At 43.6% G+C, this 17,542-nt stretch overlaps 1 protein-coding gene and 1 long non-coding RNA gene across 4 annotated transcripts in view; one reads left to right on the top strand and one right to left on the bottom strand.

The window, feature by feature from the left end:
* The window catches only part of DPY19L4 (dpy-19 like 4), a 74,401-nt gene that overhangs the window by 26,624 nt on the left and 30,235 nt on the right, over positions 1-17,542 (bottom strand). For all 3 annotated transcript variants that reach the window (XM_056522481.1, XM_056522480.1, XM_056522479.1), the window contains 8 exons: positions 15,416-15,537; positions 12,540-12,685; positions 11,089-11,212; positions 9,671-9,805; positions 7,112-7,243; positions 3,570-3,668; positions 1,228-1,301; positions 973-1,131 (listed from right to left, as the gene is read on the bottom strand). In XM_056522481.1, the coding sequence (XP_056378456.1) occupies positions 973-1,131; positions 1,228-1,301; positions 3,570-3,668; positions 7,112-7,243; positions 9,671-9,805; positions 11,089-11,212; positions 12,540-12,685; positions 15,416-15,537 (991 nt within the window). The remainder of the gene's footprint in view (positions 1-972; positions 1,132-1,227; positions 1,302-3,569; positions 3,669-7,111; positions 7,244-9,670; positions 9,806-11,088; positions 11,213-12,539; positions 12,686-15,415; positions 15,538-17,542) is intronic.
* LOC130274305 (uncharacterized) lies at positions 1,506-11,078 on the top strand. The gene is made up of 3 exons (XR_008844316.1): positions 1,506-1,599; positions 5,198-5,275; positions 10,934-11,078. It is a non-coding gene; the product is annotated as an uncharacterized LOC130274305 (long non-coding RNA).

Raw genomic sequence — 17,542 nt, forward strand, 5'->3', positions numbered from 1 at the left:
AGCTATTGCATGTGTTTCTCTGTGGGCGGAATCAGCCTGTAATTTAAGTCAGTGGTATGTAAGAGCCTCAGTGTACAGAGCCCTGCCCGTCCTCAAGGCACAGAACCCTGCCCGTCTTCAGGGCACAGAGGCCTGCTTGTCCTCAGGGCACAGAGGCCTGCCTGTCCTCAGTGTACAGAGCCCTGCCTGTCCTCAGTGTACAGAGCCCTGCTTGTCCTCAGTGTACAGAGCCCCGCTTGTCCTCAGTGTACAGAGCCCCGCTTGTCCTCAGTGTACAGAGCCCCGCTTGTCCTCAGTGTACAGAGCCCTGCTCGTCCTCAGTGTACAGAGCCCTGCTCGTCCTCAGTGTACAGAGCCCTGCTCGTTCTCAGTGTACGGAGCACTGCTTGTCCTCAGTGTACAGAGCCCTGCTTGTCCCCAGTGTACAGAGCCCTGCTTGTCCCCAGTGTACAGAGCCCTGCTTGTCCCCAGTGTACAGAGCCCTGCTTGTCCTCAGTGTACAGAGCCCTGCTTGTCCCCAGTGTACAGAGCCCTGCTTGTCCCCAGTGTACAGAGCCCTGCTTGTCCTCAGTGTACAGAGCCCTGCTTGTCCCCAGTGTACAGAGCCCTGCTTGTCCTCAGTGTACAGAGCCCTGCTTGTCCCCAGTGTACAGAGCCCTGCTTGTCCCCAGTGTACACTTCCTATACTTTGTCTCACACGGAGACACACAGACAATAGCTGCAGGGACAAAACAGCATTTTCCCGCCAAAAAATATACACATTTTTAAGCAATGTATATTACAAATGTACATATAATGTTATTATCTACATTATATAAAAAGTTTTTGCAAATGACAGGTACACCAAGTCATACAGAGCACCTCTCTGTTCTGGCACAACAATGGAATGAACACCCTTTTTTGACAACCTAATAAAGCTCATCAACCCCCTTATCATTATGGGATTGTGTTATAAACAGATAAATGACTTACCGAAACCTTTTAAATATTCCCTGGGATATGGAGAATGTGCATACGATTAAAACCAGGATGTAAAAGGGTAAAAGAGAAGACTGCGTTAGCCGTAACAGGTAGTCCTGAGATGGTGGCTGGAAGGAATCCTGACACAGCAGCCAGTTCACTGTGAAGTTCCTGCACCACAAAGGCAAAAAGATAATGCAATAAAGAACCAAGTGCAAAGTAGACAATCTAACGTAAGAAAAGGGTAAAAGAGGAAATATAACTCACTTGGTCATATTCAGTCCAAATTTGACTTCAAGAGACTTGAGGATTTGACGGTTTTCTTTATGTGGAATCACGGTCTGAAGAATAAAATTAATTTCTGTACGGCAAGGGGTCATACTGTATATGTTTACACTATATATATATATATATATATATAGCAGGGGAAATTCTATTTTGTGTAGAGTGTGGTTCCACCAAGTGGAGAACAAACAGTGCGCCCCCCTCAGACTGTTTGTGTTCCTACATTTAAGCGGACCATAGAAATAATGTGTATGTTTGCAGGATAAAAGAAATACAAGACTTCAAGCATACCTCCCCAATAATGCTCCCGTCAGCATCTTCTGTCAGAAGACTAAAGCTGGCCATATACATTAGGTAGGTGTCAGCCTAACTCTACAATCAGCCTAACCCTACAGTCAGAAATGTTACGCAGTGTTCAACCAATCTGTGGCTCTCCAGCTGTTGTGAAACTACAACTCCCATCATGCTTGTACAGATAGGGAAGTAAGCGCTCCGTAGAATAATATTGTTTGGACCCAGATAGTGTGATTAGTATATAAATGAACTGCTCACCCTGGGCGATTGTGTAGACAAATACACAACAATGGAATAGATATATAAAGTAGGTCGTCTGCTGCCCTCCGGAGTAAGTACGGTAGTGGGTGATTGGCTTCAAGGAGACCCGTCTCATAGCGCTGATCGACCAAACAGGTATGTTGACTTAAAAGAGGATTTATTGACCAGAATGCAACGCGTTTCGCTGCGCATGCGCAGCGAAACGCATGCATTCTGGTCAATAAATCCTCTTTTAAAGGGGTACTTTTTTTTTTTTTTTAAATCAACTGGTGCCAGAAAGTTAAACAGATTTGTAAATTACTTCTATTAAGAAATCTTAATCCTTCTAGTACTTAGTAGCTGCTGAATACTACAGAGTAAATGGTTTTCTTTTTGGAACACAGAGCACTCTGCTGACATCATGACAACAGTGCTCTCTACTGACATCTCTGTCCATAGTAGAAGAAAATCCCCATAGAAAACATATGCTGCTCTGGACAGCTCCTAAAATGGACAGAGATGTCAGCAGAGAGCACTGTGGTCATGAAGTCAGCAGAGAGCTCTGTATTCCAAAAAGAAAATAATTTCCTCAGTAGTATTCAGCAGCTAATAAGTACAGGAAGGATTAAGATTTTTTTAATAGAAGTAATTTACAAATCTGTTTAACTTTCTGGCACAAGTTGATAAAAAAAAAATAAAAAAATAAAAGATTTCCATCGGAGTACCCCTTTAAGTCAACATACCTGTTTGGTCGATCAGTGCCGTGAGCCGGGTCTCCTTGAAGCCAATCACCCACTATCATGCCTGTACAGCAGGGTAGTAGTTTTACAACAGTTGAAGAGTCACAGATTGGAGGAACACTAATGTGGGTGGGAGCCTCAAGTCTCTTCTCTGACAGCTGAAGTCATACAGACATATCAAAATTTCATTTCCTGCTCTGTATCACGTGACCTGGACGGTCTCATAATGTAAGTCTACGGGGCCATCCAGGTCTCTTAGAAACAGAATACAAGGATGCCCAACTGGGGGTGCCGCTGCTGGGGAGCCCCGGGATCCCCGCTGCGGCACTGCGCTATCGTTACAGCACAGAGCGAGTTCGCTCTGCACGTAATGACGCGCAATACAGGGGCCGGAGCATCGTTACGTCACGGCTCCGCCCCTCGTGACGTCACGGCCCGCCCCTTTCAATACAAGTCTATGGGAGGGGGCGCGGCGGTCGTCACGCCCCCTGCCATAGACTTGCATTAAGGGGGATATCTTGCATTAGGGGCCGTGATATCACGAGGGGCGGAGCCATGACGTCACGCTGCTCCGTCCCCTGTATCGCCCGTCATTACGCACAGAGCGAACTCGCTCTGTGCTGTAATGGTAGCGCAGTGCTGCAGCGGGGATCCCGGGGATCCCCAGCAGCGGCACCGCGGCAATCTTTGGATAGGGGCTAAGATGTCTAGGGGCGGAGTACCCCTTTAAGAACAGAACCCTAGAACATGTGAAAAGTTATATTGATAGACATGTACACTTTAAAAAGTGACAGCACAAGATGTGGACAGGTAAGTGAGCATTCTGGTTGCTTTGGCAATAATACCAATGTGGAAATTCACTCTTACAAAGCCCATTTACAGGGCACCTAGACTGCCTGTGGCCTATAACTTCACTGGAGGTATCCCTATTTCCAAATAACACCCCCACTCTAGTCCACGGACTGTGCATGGTACTGCAAGGATTACATTAAAAGGGAACGGCCAGGCACAGCTATTCCTGGACAACCCCTTTAACCCTACAGTACTTACCCTTATTAATAAATGCAGGGATACTGCAATTGTAAATGCCAAGTAGAAGTACATGATCTTCATCACTTTTGCTCTGAATGTGCCCTTCTTCACACTGATCTGTGGGAATATGAGAAAGTAAAATGAACAGTCGTGATTTCGTTTTCGTTTTGCATCTACAGAATCTTTCAGGATTTTTTTGCCTTATATAGTACAGAATAGGCTATTATTACAGAATGATGTGGACGTTATTGCATATGCCTTGTGCTTACCTGTTTTAGCTTATGTAGCAGGCATGGATTTTCAGCCACACTGATTTCTATTCCATCAGTGAAATGAATTCTTAAAGTGTACCCGTCAGATCCAACAAAAAAACATTTTTCCTAATATATCACTCAGTACCTAATCCTGACCATGTACATCTAATTTTTATGTGTCTAGAACCTTTATTTATTTTTTATTACACTTTTAATTTAGCTCACTAGTCTGAATTCCTCTCAAAGGGAGGGGGCGTGGCCTCACTGTGCAGGACTCCGCCCCTTCCTCAGTATGATGTCTGCTCACATTTCCTCTAGCATTAGCAAAACTACAACTCCCAGCTTGTCCTCACTGACAGTAGCGGGACACAAGCTGACAGTGGGAGGATTTTTCCTCCAGCTCTGAGCCCTGCGCTCACAGCTGTCAATCAAGGAAGTGTGTCCATGACGTAGGTGATGACTCATGGACACAGCAGGACTAGTATGTGTCCAAACAGGCGGGGGGGCAGTTGTTTGACTGGCTTTTTCAGTACGAAATACTGCAAATATTACTAATGAAAGAAATTGCAAAACCTATTGGTTTACATGCTTTACAACATATCAAAAGTTTTTGCATCTGATAGTGCCCATTTAAAGCTGCCATTTACCATAAATGCTCTGATTTGCAGAGAGGGGGTCTGGAGATTTATTGCTCCACTTGGTCATCTAATTAGGCTGCTAGTGTTGGAGGTCACCCAGTGTTGGAACCACTCAGACTCTATGCGAACTGACCCCAACCCACTTTTATGTGCAGCATTGATGCATTTTCTTTAGGCTGTGTCCACCGGTAATTATTCACAAATTTTTTACCTTTATTTAAACAACTGCGGTAAAACAGCATCATTTTTGCTGGGATTATGGGAAAATCGCCCCCCAAAAAAGTGTGAACACAGCCTCACAGCAGGTCTAGAACTACTAAGGGGGAGATTTATCAAAACCGGTGCAAAGGATAAATTGACCAGTTGCCCATAGCAACCAGATTCCTTCTTTCATTTTTAAAAAGGCCTCTGAGAAGTTAAAGAAGCGATCTGATCGGTTGCCATGGGCAACTGGTCAACTTTACCGCAGTACAGATTTGGATAAATCTCCCCCTATATGTATATCCTGATCCCAAAGAGATAGTAGCAGCAGTAAACAGATAGAGCTGGGAAGGAAGACATGGCGTCTGGGAACTAGCAGGAGTGATCTGATGGGTGGTGATGTCACCCAGTGTTTCCCAACCAGGGAGCCTCCAGCTGTTGCAAAACTACAACTCCCAGCATGCTGAGAGTAGTAGTTTTGCTACAGCTGGAGGCTCCCTGGTTGGGAAGCACTGCCTTAGACTGAACTCAGGCACTTTTTTTTTTCTTTAAGATGTGAACTGGAATGGAATGTGGAATTTGAATGAAGTATCGGGCACTTGTGGAATTTATTACCCTTCCTGTAAGAGATGTATGAGGATTTCTGATTTCTTTCTGAGTAATCAACAAGTCTGCTTTGTGTGTGTACAGAGAGGAAACTACTGCCCCTTATGAAATAATAGGAATTAAAGGGGTTGACCCAGTTTTTCCCAACCAGTGTGCATCCAGCTGTTGCAAAACTACAACTCCCAGCATGCCCGGACAGCCTTTGGCTGTCCGGGCATGCTGGGAGTTGTAGTTTTGCAACAGCTGGATGCACATGCACAACAGCTGGATGTAGTTTTGCAACAGCTGGGGTATTCATATTCAAAAGTTCCGCAGGACACGTTAAAAGTTTTGCTGGCCCAACAATCGCAAGAACCAGTGGGCAGAAGTGCACAGCGGAGTGCTGCTTCTACCAGTTATCTGTGCAGTGACCGAGAAGGCCTGGTAGACTTAGGCTGGGTTCACACCACGTTTTTGCAATACAGTTCCCGTATCAGGTTTTTGATATAAAAAAAACGGATTCCTCAAAACCGGACTAAACTGTATCAAAACGTGTACAAATTTTTATCCATATACGGTTAAAAAACGTATACGGTTTGAAAAGTTATGTCCGGTTGCATCCGTTTTTTAAAGAAAAAAAGCGTATACGTTTTAAACTTTTCATTCCATTATGAATAAAGTTTCACTTGTTTGATTGAAATTCCAAGAAAAAAACTGTGCAAAGTCAAAAACCGTATGGTGAGAACCGCATGGAACCGTACGCACATACAGTTCTGTACGGTTCCTATTGACTCCCATGTTAAAAAAAAAAAAAGTATACATTTCAATACAGTAGGTCACCCGGATCAAAAACCGTAGTAGGCTACGGTTTTGGGTACGGGAAAAAAAACTGACAAAACCGTACAGGATGCAAAACGGACACAACCGGATGCATCTTTTGGCATATGATTTTCAATGGAGAGTCAATGCATACGGTTCCGTACGTTTTTTAAATTGAAAATGTATACGGGAACTGTATTGCAAAAATGTGGTGTAAACCCAGCCTTACATGGGGTTTCTGTCTCGGTCACATGGCACAGAGCAGAAGAGAACGTGCTTAGGCTGGGTCCACACCACGTTTTTCAAATACGGTTACCGTATACGGTTTTCCGCTAAAAAAACGTATGGCAAAAACCGTATACAACCGTATGACTCCAAATTAAAACGTATACGGTTTTTCCCCGCATACGGTTCCAAAACGTATGTACGGTTCTATCCGTTTGCATCCGTTTTTTGCCAACGGTTTTGCTATTTTGTTGGAATTAGTTTTCCAGCAATTTAATAAAGTTACTATTGTTCTATTGAAATTCCAAAGGATGTGGGAGTGGGATGTCTGGGATGAATTCCAGAAAGATCTGCGCATGTGTCAACTCCAAAAACAGATTAGAAAAACCGTGTGCAACCTTATTCTGAAATTCTGTGTATGGTTCTCATACACAACAATGTTAAAAGAACCGCATACGGTTCGCATACGGTTTTCCAACCGGAGGCAAAAACGTGGTCGACGGCGTTTTTGCCTACGGTTGAAAAATCGGCAAAAACGTATCCGAGGAAAAACGGATGCAACCGTACACAACATTTGGAATACGGTTTACAATGCATTCTTTATGCATACGGTTTCAGATACGATCGTATACGTTTTTTTGCGGAAAACCGTATACGGTTACCATATTTGAAAAACGTGGTGTGAACCCAGCCTTAGCGGGGTCTTCTCTTGGCTCGTTCTAGCGATCGATCTGTGTCTGAACGCTCAGACCCCAACCAATCAAAAGCCTTGACATGTAAAAAGTTTTATAAAAACTCATTGACCCTTAAACTATACCAAACACTATCACTACCTTACCTGGAGGCTTTTGGCAATCATTGAACCTATTACGAGGCTTAGTAGAGGAGAGGTCAGCAGCGCCGTATTTTCAAACTGGAGTAAATATCCCAAAAATACAGAGAACAGGTACATTTTACGTACTTCATGCACCTGCAAGAAGAAAATTATAACTAAATGTTAACCAACGCAAAAGAAGGTTGCAGCAGCACTTTAGATTTGATCCCAAAAATAAGATTGAGGCACTTTGCGCACTTTTTGATCAAATTATGTGCCCCTTCCATCAAGTGGAGGTGGCCTAATTTCGGACGCGACCATAACACGCTACCTCTACTCACTTTTTAGTGTACCAGCTCTCAAAGGGGTACTTCACATAAGATAAACTTATCCTCTATTTACTGGATAGGGGATAAATGTCTAATCATGGGGGAGGGGTTCTGACCCCTCCTGACCCCCATCCCCCACTACTCTGGCCCCCACCTTCAGAGACAGTTGCCTCATGCTGAAAAGTGATGGCCTGCTTAGCCAGAGATGGGACCCCAAAAGGTGGAGCCGTGTTGCGTATTCAGCAAGGAGAAGCAGTGTCCATAGATGAGAGATGAGAATCCATTTTGGAGACCCCCAGAGGGGGAGGGAGGTCACATAGGGTGGACTTCCATCCACGATCAGACACTTATGCCCTATCCTGTGGATAGGGGATAAGTTTATCTAAAGTGAAGTACCCCTTTAACTAAGGAGGGTCACTGGATATTTGCATATAACTCATTCCACTGCTGCCCCCTGTAGGTTCAGCATGCTTCTTACACTGGCTGGTTTGTCTAACACCAACATGTGAAAAAAAACATCAGCAACGAAAATGTATGAAACATAGCAAAACATTTTTTATTAAAGATCTCATAAGACATATATCATAAAGATAAAAAGCACAGTGCACACGGCTGGAAGACAAGGCAGGAACATACAGGCTCAAATGGAAGGTATCACATGGTAAAGGACTGACAGAAATTGCATAGACAAGTTACATAGTGGAAGGATATAGATGATACAATATTAAAGATGAACTTAATGCAAGTGCAAAAACAGTCAGAGGGAAAAAGGCACTTATTACCACAACAGAGCCATGTATTTACCTGCACCTACCCCAACGCACGTTTCACGCCAATGCGCTTCGTCAGGGGGCGTCACGCCCCCTGACGAAGCGCATTAGCGTGAAACGTGTGTTTTTGCACTTGCATTAAATGGGCACTTTTACCAACTTTATTTTTTGATATGTTGTAGTACTTATGTACTACAACATATCTCTAATATAATTTTATTATTATTTTTTTCATTAAAAAGGTTTAATTTACATTTAAAAACCGGCCACTGAAAAAGGACTGATTTTGGAGTGGCAATCAGTCCTTTTTCAGTTAGGCTGCACTCGCTCCCTGCCAGTCAATCAGACGGGAGCGAGCGCATTGGCTCCCCGGCCACTGGCTGGGAGGCCACTCCTCCCGCACATCGCCGCCTCGTTGCCGCCGCCGTCCCTGCACGCCCGCTGCCGGACTGTGTAATGAGGGACCGGGGTATGCGGGGTGGGGAGGGAACGGGCTAGTGCCGTAGCGGCGGGGGGGGGGTAAACTGGCTGGCAAAAAAAAAAAATAGGATGGTGGGAGCTACCCTTTAAGTTCATCTTTAATATTGTATTATCTATTATCTATATCCTTCCACTATGTAACTTGTCTATGCAATTTCTGTCAGTCCTTTACCATTTCTGTGATACCTTCCATTTGAGCCTGTATGTTCCTGCCTTGTCTTCTAGCCGTGTGCACTGTGCTTTTTATCTTTATGATATATGTCTTATGAGATCTTTAAAGGGCACCTTTCATCAAAAAAACTTTTGCTATATTATAGATTAATGTATGCAGAATAACTTTCCAGTATGTTATTAAAAAATATGCTTCTTTCTATTGAATTTTTCACTTAGAAAAAAATGACCACTAGGGGTCTCCCTACCAGTCCTTTTTTTTTTTTTTATAGATTTCAGACTCATGCAGGAGTCCTAAATCTCAGACTGCATCTGGGACACAGACAAACTCAACACTATTCACTGCCAGGGAGCAATGTTGCGCTTGTCTGTGTCCCGGATGAAGTCTGAGATTTAGGACTCCTGCATGAGTCTGAAATCTATAAAAAAAAGGACTGGAAGGGAGACCCCTAGTGGTAATTTTTTCAAAGTGGAAAATTAAATAGAAAGAAGCATATTTTTTAATAACATGCAATTGTAAAGTTATTCTGCATACATTAATCTATAATATATCAAAAGTTTTTTTGATGAAAGGTACCCTTTAATAAAAATGTTTTGCTATGTTTCATACATTTTCGTTGCTCATGTTTTTTCACATGTTGGTGTTAGATTTTCCCATTGGGTAGCCTCAGCAACAAATTCTTGCTTACATTACCTTATCGGTGATATACTGGCTGGTTTGTCTAACGATCTCTAACATGGAGTCAGTGACTTTGACAGGATAGTGAAGTCGTTATATATATTCAATATTCTGCATTATTTTAGCAGTTTCACAAGTGTACATACAGTTTTACCTTCTCTTTCTTGACAAGAGAGAGCCCGTCCAGCAGACACAAGGATAAGGCCTGTACAAAAAGCAGGTAATGGCTGTACTCCCACATCATTATGAAAGTATACGTAGATGCACACATCAGCAGGTAGCAGAACCTCTGCAAAGGTAAAACATAAAGTAATATATGAGTTATGGATCATCCTCTGTTCAGCATATGAGTGGAGCTACTACCTGTAATGGTGGCCCTCCTCCTACATACAGGTAGAGTCACTTATTTTGGAGAACCTGTTCTGTGCATAGGGGGTGCTATAGGGAAGTTGAACACTTATTACCAGTGCTCCCTTAAATAGTTACTGTGATTTAAATAACATTTTTCCATGTCAAAAGTGTAGATTGGTTGGGGTCTCAGCGCTGAGACTCCTTCTAATCATTAGTTATAGCCGGGTGAAGTGTGTGGTAGTCCGACAAATCACAGGAGACGGGTCCCATTACAGTCTATCGAGACTGTCTCCAGGAGGGGATCTTAGTGCTAACCAATCTTAACTTTTGACGTCTGTGCAACATTTTAAAAGGTAATTTAAATGACAGAATTGCTAAAATCTGATCAATGGAGGTCCCTGCAGGAGGACACTTTGATCAGCTTATTAAAAGGGATATTCCAAAGGGGAAAAAAAATTTCAAATCAACTGGTACCAGAAACTTATAGATTAGTGAATGACTTATTTAAAATATCAAGCCTTTCTGTATTTATCAGCTGCTGTATGCCTAGTCTTTCCAGTCAGGCACTGTGATCTCTGCTGCCACCTCTGTCCAGGTCTGGAACTATCCAGTGCAAAAGATGATGTTTGCTCCTGGGACCTTTGCTCCTGCCCTGGACTGTTTCTGACATGGACACAGGTGTCAGCAGAGAGCACTGTGCCTGACTGGCAAAATGTTACCCCTTTCCATTACTTGTCAGCTGCTGTATGGTCCAGAGGAAGTTGTGTAGTTCTTTCCAGTCTGACCATTGTGCTCTTTTCTGCCACCTTTGCCCGTGTCAGGAACAGAAGAGGTTTGCTATGGGGATTTGCTACTGCTCTGGACAGTTCCTGACACAGACAGAGATGGCAGCAGAGAGCACTCTGGTCAGACTGGAAAGAACTACACAACTCTGGAGCATACAGCAGCTGATAAGTACTAAAAGACTTGAGATTTTTAAATAGAAGTTATTTACAAATCTGTATAACTTTCTGCCACCAGTTTACTTGATAAAATTTTTTTTAAATTAATAATACCTCTTTAAAAGGACCTATCTAACAAGAAGGTTGTCCAAAGAAGAGAACCCCTTTAAACCCCCTTAGAAGGGCTCCGAGAAGGGAAAGTCAGCTGACAACTCAGAAAAATGAGATGGAAGGTCATTTAACAAAGCACTATGGATGTCTAATGGCCGGGCGCCCTTACCTCTGCAGACAGATTACTGTTGTTCCTCAAAAACCCTGTAAGGGCAGCGACTTGACATGCAAAGTAGGGGAGAGCCCAGTTCTCCCTTAGTGGAATGGAGTCTTCCATCCGTGTGGTGTCTGTCCTGTAGTAAAGTGTAAGACGCAGCAAAACATTAGTGTCATAAATCTGAACAATCGTTTTGTTTACCCATCACTATTTGTATAACATGTTTGCACTTTTTATGCACTTGGGTGATAAAGCACGTGCCGCGCATCTCAGAAAAGCACAGGTTCTCCTTGTGGAGATCCAGCTACGCCAGGGGTCCTCAAACTAAGGCCCGCTGGCCACATGTGGTCCGCCGAGGACATTTATCCGGCCCGCCGCTGCCTGGGACATCCCTGTGCCCCGAAAAATGTTTTCGGGACACAAGGATGCACTCTCGGAGGCCCCGCGTTTACTTTAAAAACACAGGGGCCGCCGGGAAGGTGGTGCACGCAGGGACGTCACTGACGCTGTGTGTGCGCCCATAGCAACGGAGCGCGGATGAGTGGAGCAGCGATGAGGACGTGCGCTGGCCAGCTTGGTAAGTGTTACCAGCGGCACGTCAGCTTCTGTGCTTCGACCACTGCTCCCTCGGTCATGGGACTTATTGCTATGTCCGGAGCGGAGGTCGGAGCACTGAAGTGGGGCAGAACACAGGCATACAGCCTCCAGCCATACACTGTATGGCTGGAGGCTGTATGTCTGTGGGGGAACATACTGCACCTAATATGTGGAGGAACTATACTGCACCTAATGTGGTGGAACTATACTGCACCTAATGTGGGGAGCTATACTGCATTTAATGTGGAGGAACTATACTGCACCTAATGTGGGGAAACATCATACTGCACCTAATGTGGGGGAACTATACTGCACCTAATGTGGGGGAACTATACTGCACCTAATGTGGGGGAACTATACTGCACCTAATGTGGGGGAACTATACTGCACCTAATGTGGGGGAACTATACTGCACCTAATGTGGGGGAACTATACTGCACCTAATGTGGGGGAACTATACTGCACCTAATGTGGGGGAACTGTACTGCCAACCCTAATGTGTGGGAACTACAACCTAATGTGGGGGATCTATACTGCACCTAATGTGGGGGAACTATACTGCACCTAATGTGGGGGAACTATACTGCACCTAATGTGGGGGAACTGTACTGCCAACCCTAATGTGTGGGAACTACAACCTAATGTGGGGGATCTATACTGCCAACCTAATGTGGGGGGAACTGTGCTGCGTACTTAAGTGGTAGTCCACTAATAAGATATATTGTAAATAGGAATTTGTTCATGTTTTGTCATCTATAGTCCGGCCCTCCAATGGTCTGAGGGACCGTGAAGTGGCCCCCCGTTTAAAAAGTTTGAGGACCCCTGAGCTAGACTGTGTGTATGCAAATAATAGTTGTTGGTCGTACCTGTTTATAATAAACCAGGCGGCGGTCAGCATCCCAGCCAGCCATGTCCCACTCATAATCCAGCTGGTCACAAACAAGGCACTGATGTAAATCCCTTGCAGGCCAAATATGAACCCAATGTAAAAATACACTGGATCCACAGCACCCTGGAAAAAGAAAGACAAAAAGGTAATGTAAGCAGGCTCCTAAAGCAGCCCAATTTAAAGGAGTAGTCCAGTATAAAAAAAAAAAACGTAACCCCTATCCGCAGGTCGTCATAGCGGTCAGACCACCACAATTTAACACGGGGATACATTTTGTTATACTGGATTACTCTAAGGGTCTATTCACATGCAGCGCATTTGCTACAGATTTGACGTGCAAAGATACACGGAAAAATAGTATCGGACCTTATGTGAGTTTTCATCCGGAATTGATGCACAAAACACATTGGAGGTCCGATGCGAGTTTTTCTGCGGATTTTCATGCGTCAAATCGGCAGCTGATCGCGGTACATGTGAATAGACCTTGAAAGGGGTTTTCTGGTTTTATGAAGATAAAACCACAAGCTGGTGTAAATTATTTGCACCGAATTTCTTTATTTTTGACTTGTTTACTGAATGCAAAATTAAGCAACTTTCAATAGTTTGCATTAGAGATTTCCTACAATTTAGCTGCTACTCAGAGAATGGTAAGGACTCTCTCAGTGTAAGGCTCCTTCCACACTATAAAATTCCTCTGTTTTAAAGATCCGTTTAATGTTCTGTTATGAAAACCCTTAAAATTGGCCGTTACAAAATCCCATTATAGTCTATGGGATTTTTACATTATCTGTTTTAACCCGTCATAGCCGGTTATTAATAACGGACGTTATTTTGTGACGGGAGAAAGAACGGAAGAAATAGTGCATACATAACGGAACAGAGAATATGTTATAATATTAACATAGAACATATAATGCATTCATAAGGGAACATATAACGGATCTTTAAACAGATGAATGTATAGTGTGAAAGTAGCCTAAGGGTGCATGAACACGATTTGTGGATCCGGTGGGCAAATGTAAAGACTGCCTGCTGCCTTATCCCTGCCAGATCTGTGCTGTATCCCATCCAATGAGCCAGCGTCAGCCACTGACTCCATTCAGTTCATTTTCCGACCATATCCAGCATTTCACTGAGACTGAAAACTGCAGCAGACCACCGTTTTTCCAGGTCAAAAGATGGATGTGGTTGGAAAATAAGCTGAATGGAGTCACTAGCTATCTCTGTTCGGCTCATTGGATTGAATGCTGTACAGCATGGATTTTGCAGGGATACGGCAGCAGGTTGTTGTGAAATTCTCCCACTGGATGCACAAAACGTGGTTTGAATGCAACCTTAAAGGAGAACTCCAGAATATAAAAATTGTCCTCCATACTGTTGGCAGTAAAAAAAATTAAGATGTACATACCTTCCTTTGCTCCCCTGGAGCCTCCGGTAACCGACTTCGGTCTCCACCACAATCCTCTTCCTGGTTGCCGGTGGTCGGATGAATCATACTGCACTCAGCCAATCACCGGCCGCAGTGAAGTCCCGACTGGGCCGGCCATAGGCTGAGCGGCAGTGTGACGTTTTCGGCCCCGGCAGCAGGTGCCGGTGTAGTGAAGAATTTTGTGTCCTGAAGCGTTCTCACACTGCCGCTCAGCCTATCGCCGGCCGAGTCGGGACTTCACTGCGGCCGGTGATTGGCTGAGTTCAGTATGATTCTCCGACCACCGGCAACCAGGAAGAGGATTGTGGTGGAGACCGGAGCCGGTTACCGGAGGCCCCGGGGGAGCGGAGGAAGGTATGTACCTCTTTATTTATTTTTTTTGCCGGCAGTATGGAGGACAATTTTTATATACTGGAGTTCTCCTTTAAGATAGCAGCAGGAAGAGGGTTACACATCAGCTCAAAGGGTGCGCAACGGTAGAGAAGCCTTGGCGTTAAGCTCACACAGGCTGAAGATAGAAAGGAGAGAAGATACAATGCAGTCTGCAGGGGAAACATATAGGTTATGTACAAGTATGGAGAAAAAGCAGAGCTGATATAGCAACCTGTAGAGGCTGTGGAAGAGAAACTAAGCTAGATTCTTAGTAGCCATCTAAAGAGCCCGAAAATGGTGCAAAGAGGGACCGGCAGCTCCGTGAGAATAGGGGAGCGAGTAAGGTAAGCATATGTTCTTTAACTATGTAGCATCTGCCTAGAAAAAGTAATCCCCGGTATACCCCTTTAGTGTATGTTCACATGGGCGGGATCTACTGCGTTTCCCACTGTAGGTTTTCCACAGCGAAAATCCTGCACCAGATTACACTGACTTCAATGGGGTCTGCTGGGGATTTTTCACTGTAGAAATTCCACTGTGGAAAAAAAAAAAACTGTCATGGCTGACACCCATGGCAGAGGGAAACTTGCAGCAGATCCCATTTGTACCCTTACGCCCCCTCCCATAGACTTAAATTGAGGAGGCGGGGCGAGACATTGTGAGGGGGCGGGGCTATGATGTGACGAGCCCACGGCGCCGGCTCCAGCGTTCAGAATAGTTTGTTCCACATGCTGAGCAGCGGAGTACCCCTTTAAGTCATCAGACTCTAGGCATTTGGGACATTATTTATTAAAAATAGATTTTACTGAACCATTGGATCACATAAAAGCACCAGAGGGGACTACGAAAGCACAAGATGACCAGGTTAAGACCTACAGCAATTGATCTTCGTGCAACGTGTACTTGGCATAATTCATGCTGGAGGAAAATGTGGACAGTGGTGAGAAGGGGCAAGAAGTCAATACCAGGGAACATCCTAAATACGTGTGTTCATGGAAACTGTATGTAACCTAAACTGGAGCGCCATGTAGTGACCAAGGGTATGGCTTTACCTGACTTCCAGACATATGGTACAGGGCGCTGGCAATAAGTTCTGGGTACAGAGTCATCTGCTGCACAGCATTAATAGTTTTCATAGGTACGGTCCTATTGTTGTATGCCAGCTCAAATATACCTGGAAAGAATATCAGAAACATAAGTAATAACCCAAGCTCTAGAGATACAAGCAACAAAGCTCTACTTATTGTAAATCACCAGGAGAAAATAGATGTACTCACAACCAAACCCTTAAAGGGGTACTCCGGTGGAAAACAATTTTTTTTTAAATCAACTGGTGACAGAAAGTTAAACAGATTTGTAAATTACTTCTATATAAAAATCGGAACTCTTCCAGTACTTATCAGCTGCTGTATGATCCACAGGAAGTTCTTTCCTTTTTGAATTTCCTTTCTGTCTGACCACAGTGCTCTCTGCTGACACCTCTGTCCATGTCAGAAACTGTCCAGAGCAGGATAGGTTTTCTATGTGGATTTTCTCCTGCTCTGGACAGTTCTTAAAATGGACAGAGGTGTCAGCAGAGAGCACTGTGGTCAGACAGACAGGAAATTCAAAAAGAAAATAACTTCCTGAGGATCACACAGAAGCTAATAAGTACTGGAAGAGTTCCGATTTTTATATAGAAGTAATTTACAAATCTGTTTAACTTTCTGGCACCAGTTGATTTAAAAAAATAGTTTTCCACCGGAATACCCTTTTAAACACCCCACCGATCAGCAGAATGTAAAGGCTGCAGAGATGTTATGCACGAAGTAGGCCATCACTATTTTACTTCTGGAAAATCCCTTTAGGGTGTGTTCACACGTGACTGAAACACTGCAGATATTGACTTCTCTATTAAAGGGGTAGTTAGAAGAAAAAAAAACTTTTTTCACATCATCTTTAACTAGAAAGTTAAACAGATTAGCAAATTACTTCTATTTAAAAAATCTCAAGCTTTCTAATACTTATTGGCTGCTGCATGTCCTTGGGAAAGTTGTGTAGTCTTTTTCAGATAAACACAGTGCTCTCTGCTGCCACCTCTGTCCTTGTCAGGAACTGTCCAGAGCAGGAGCACAGACAGACACAGACAGAGGAGGCAGTAGAGAGCACAGTGTCTGACTGGAAAGAATACACAACTTCCTCCAGGATATACAGCAGACTGATAAGTACTGGAAGGCTTGATGTTTATTAATAGAAGTCATTTGCAAATCTGTATAATTTTCTGTCACTAGTTGATTAGATTTTTTATTTATTTATTCTGGAGTACCCCTTTAATTAGGTGAACATATCCTTAAAGATGACCTACCAACTCACCTAACACGTCTGTTTAGCATTGAAGGGTGTATGTATCACCGAGAATTTTTTTTACTGATTAGAGGTAGATACTGAAACATGTTCTCTGTTCTAATCTATTTCTATTTTCTGATGGTAAACAAGAGGTAATTCTACAGGGAGGAGGCCGAGCTCTGAGTATATCTGTGATAAGTAGGAGCTGAAAAGATCTCTCTTTAGAACAGGACCTATGGTATTATAAGGTTTAATGGCCAGAAAGGAAACTGCAAGATTTTAGGATTATATGGATAAGTATTTTTTATATAGGACGATACCCTTTAAAGGGAAAGGGGTATTCCATATTGTCCAAATATGTGCTCCATATATACAGTTGGGCAAAAAAGTATTTATTCAGCCACCAATTGTGCAAGTTCTCCCACTTAAAAAGATGAGAGAGGCCTGTAATTTTCATCATAGGTATACCTCAACTACGAGAGACATAATGAGAAAAAAAAAATCCATAAAGTCACATTGTCTGATTTTTAAAGAATTTATTTGCAAATTATGGTGGAAAATAAGTATTTGGTCACCTACAAACAAGCAAGATTTCTGGCTCTCACAGAACCGTAACTTCTTCTTTAAGAGTCTTCTCTGTCCTCCACTCGTTACCTGTATTAATGTCTCCTGTATGAACTTGTTATCAGTATAAAAGACACCTGTCCACAACCTCAAACAGACACTCCAAACTCCACTATGGCCAAGACCAAAGAGCTGTCAAAGGACACCAGAAACAAAATTGTAGACCTGCACCAGGCTGGGAAGAAGGAATCTGCAATAGGCAAGCAGCTTGGTGTGAAGAAATCAACTGT

Source organism: Hyla sarda, chromosome 5 (assembly GCF_029499605.1).
Source record: "Hyla sarda isolate aHylSar1 chromosome 5, aHylSar1.hap1, whole genome shotgun sequence".
NCBI classification, from domain to species: Eukaryota; Metazoa; Chordata; class Amphibia; order Anura; family Hylidae; genus Hyla; species Hyla sarda.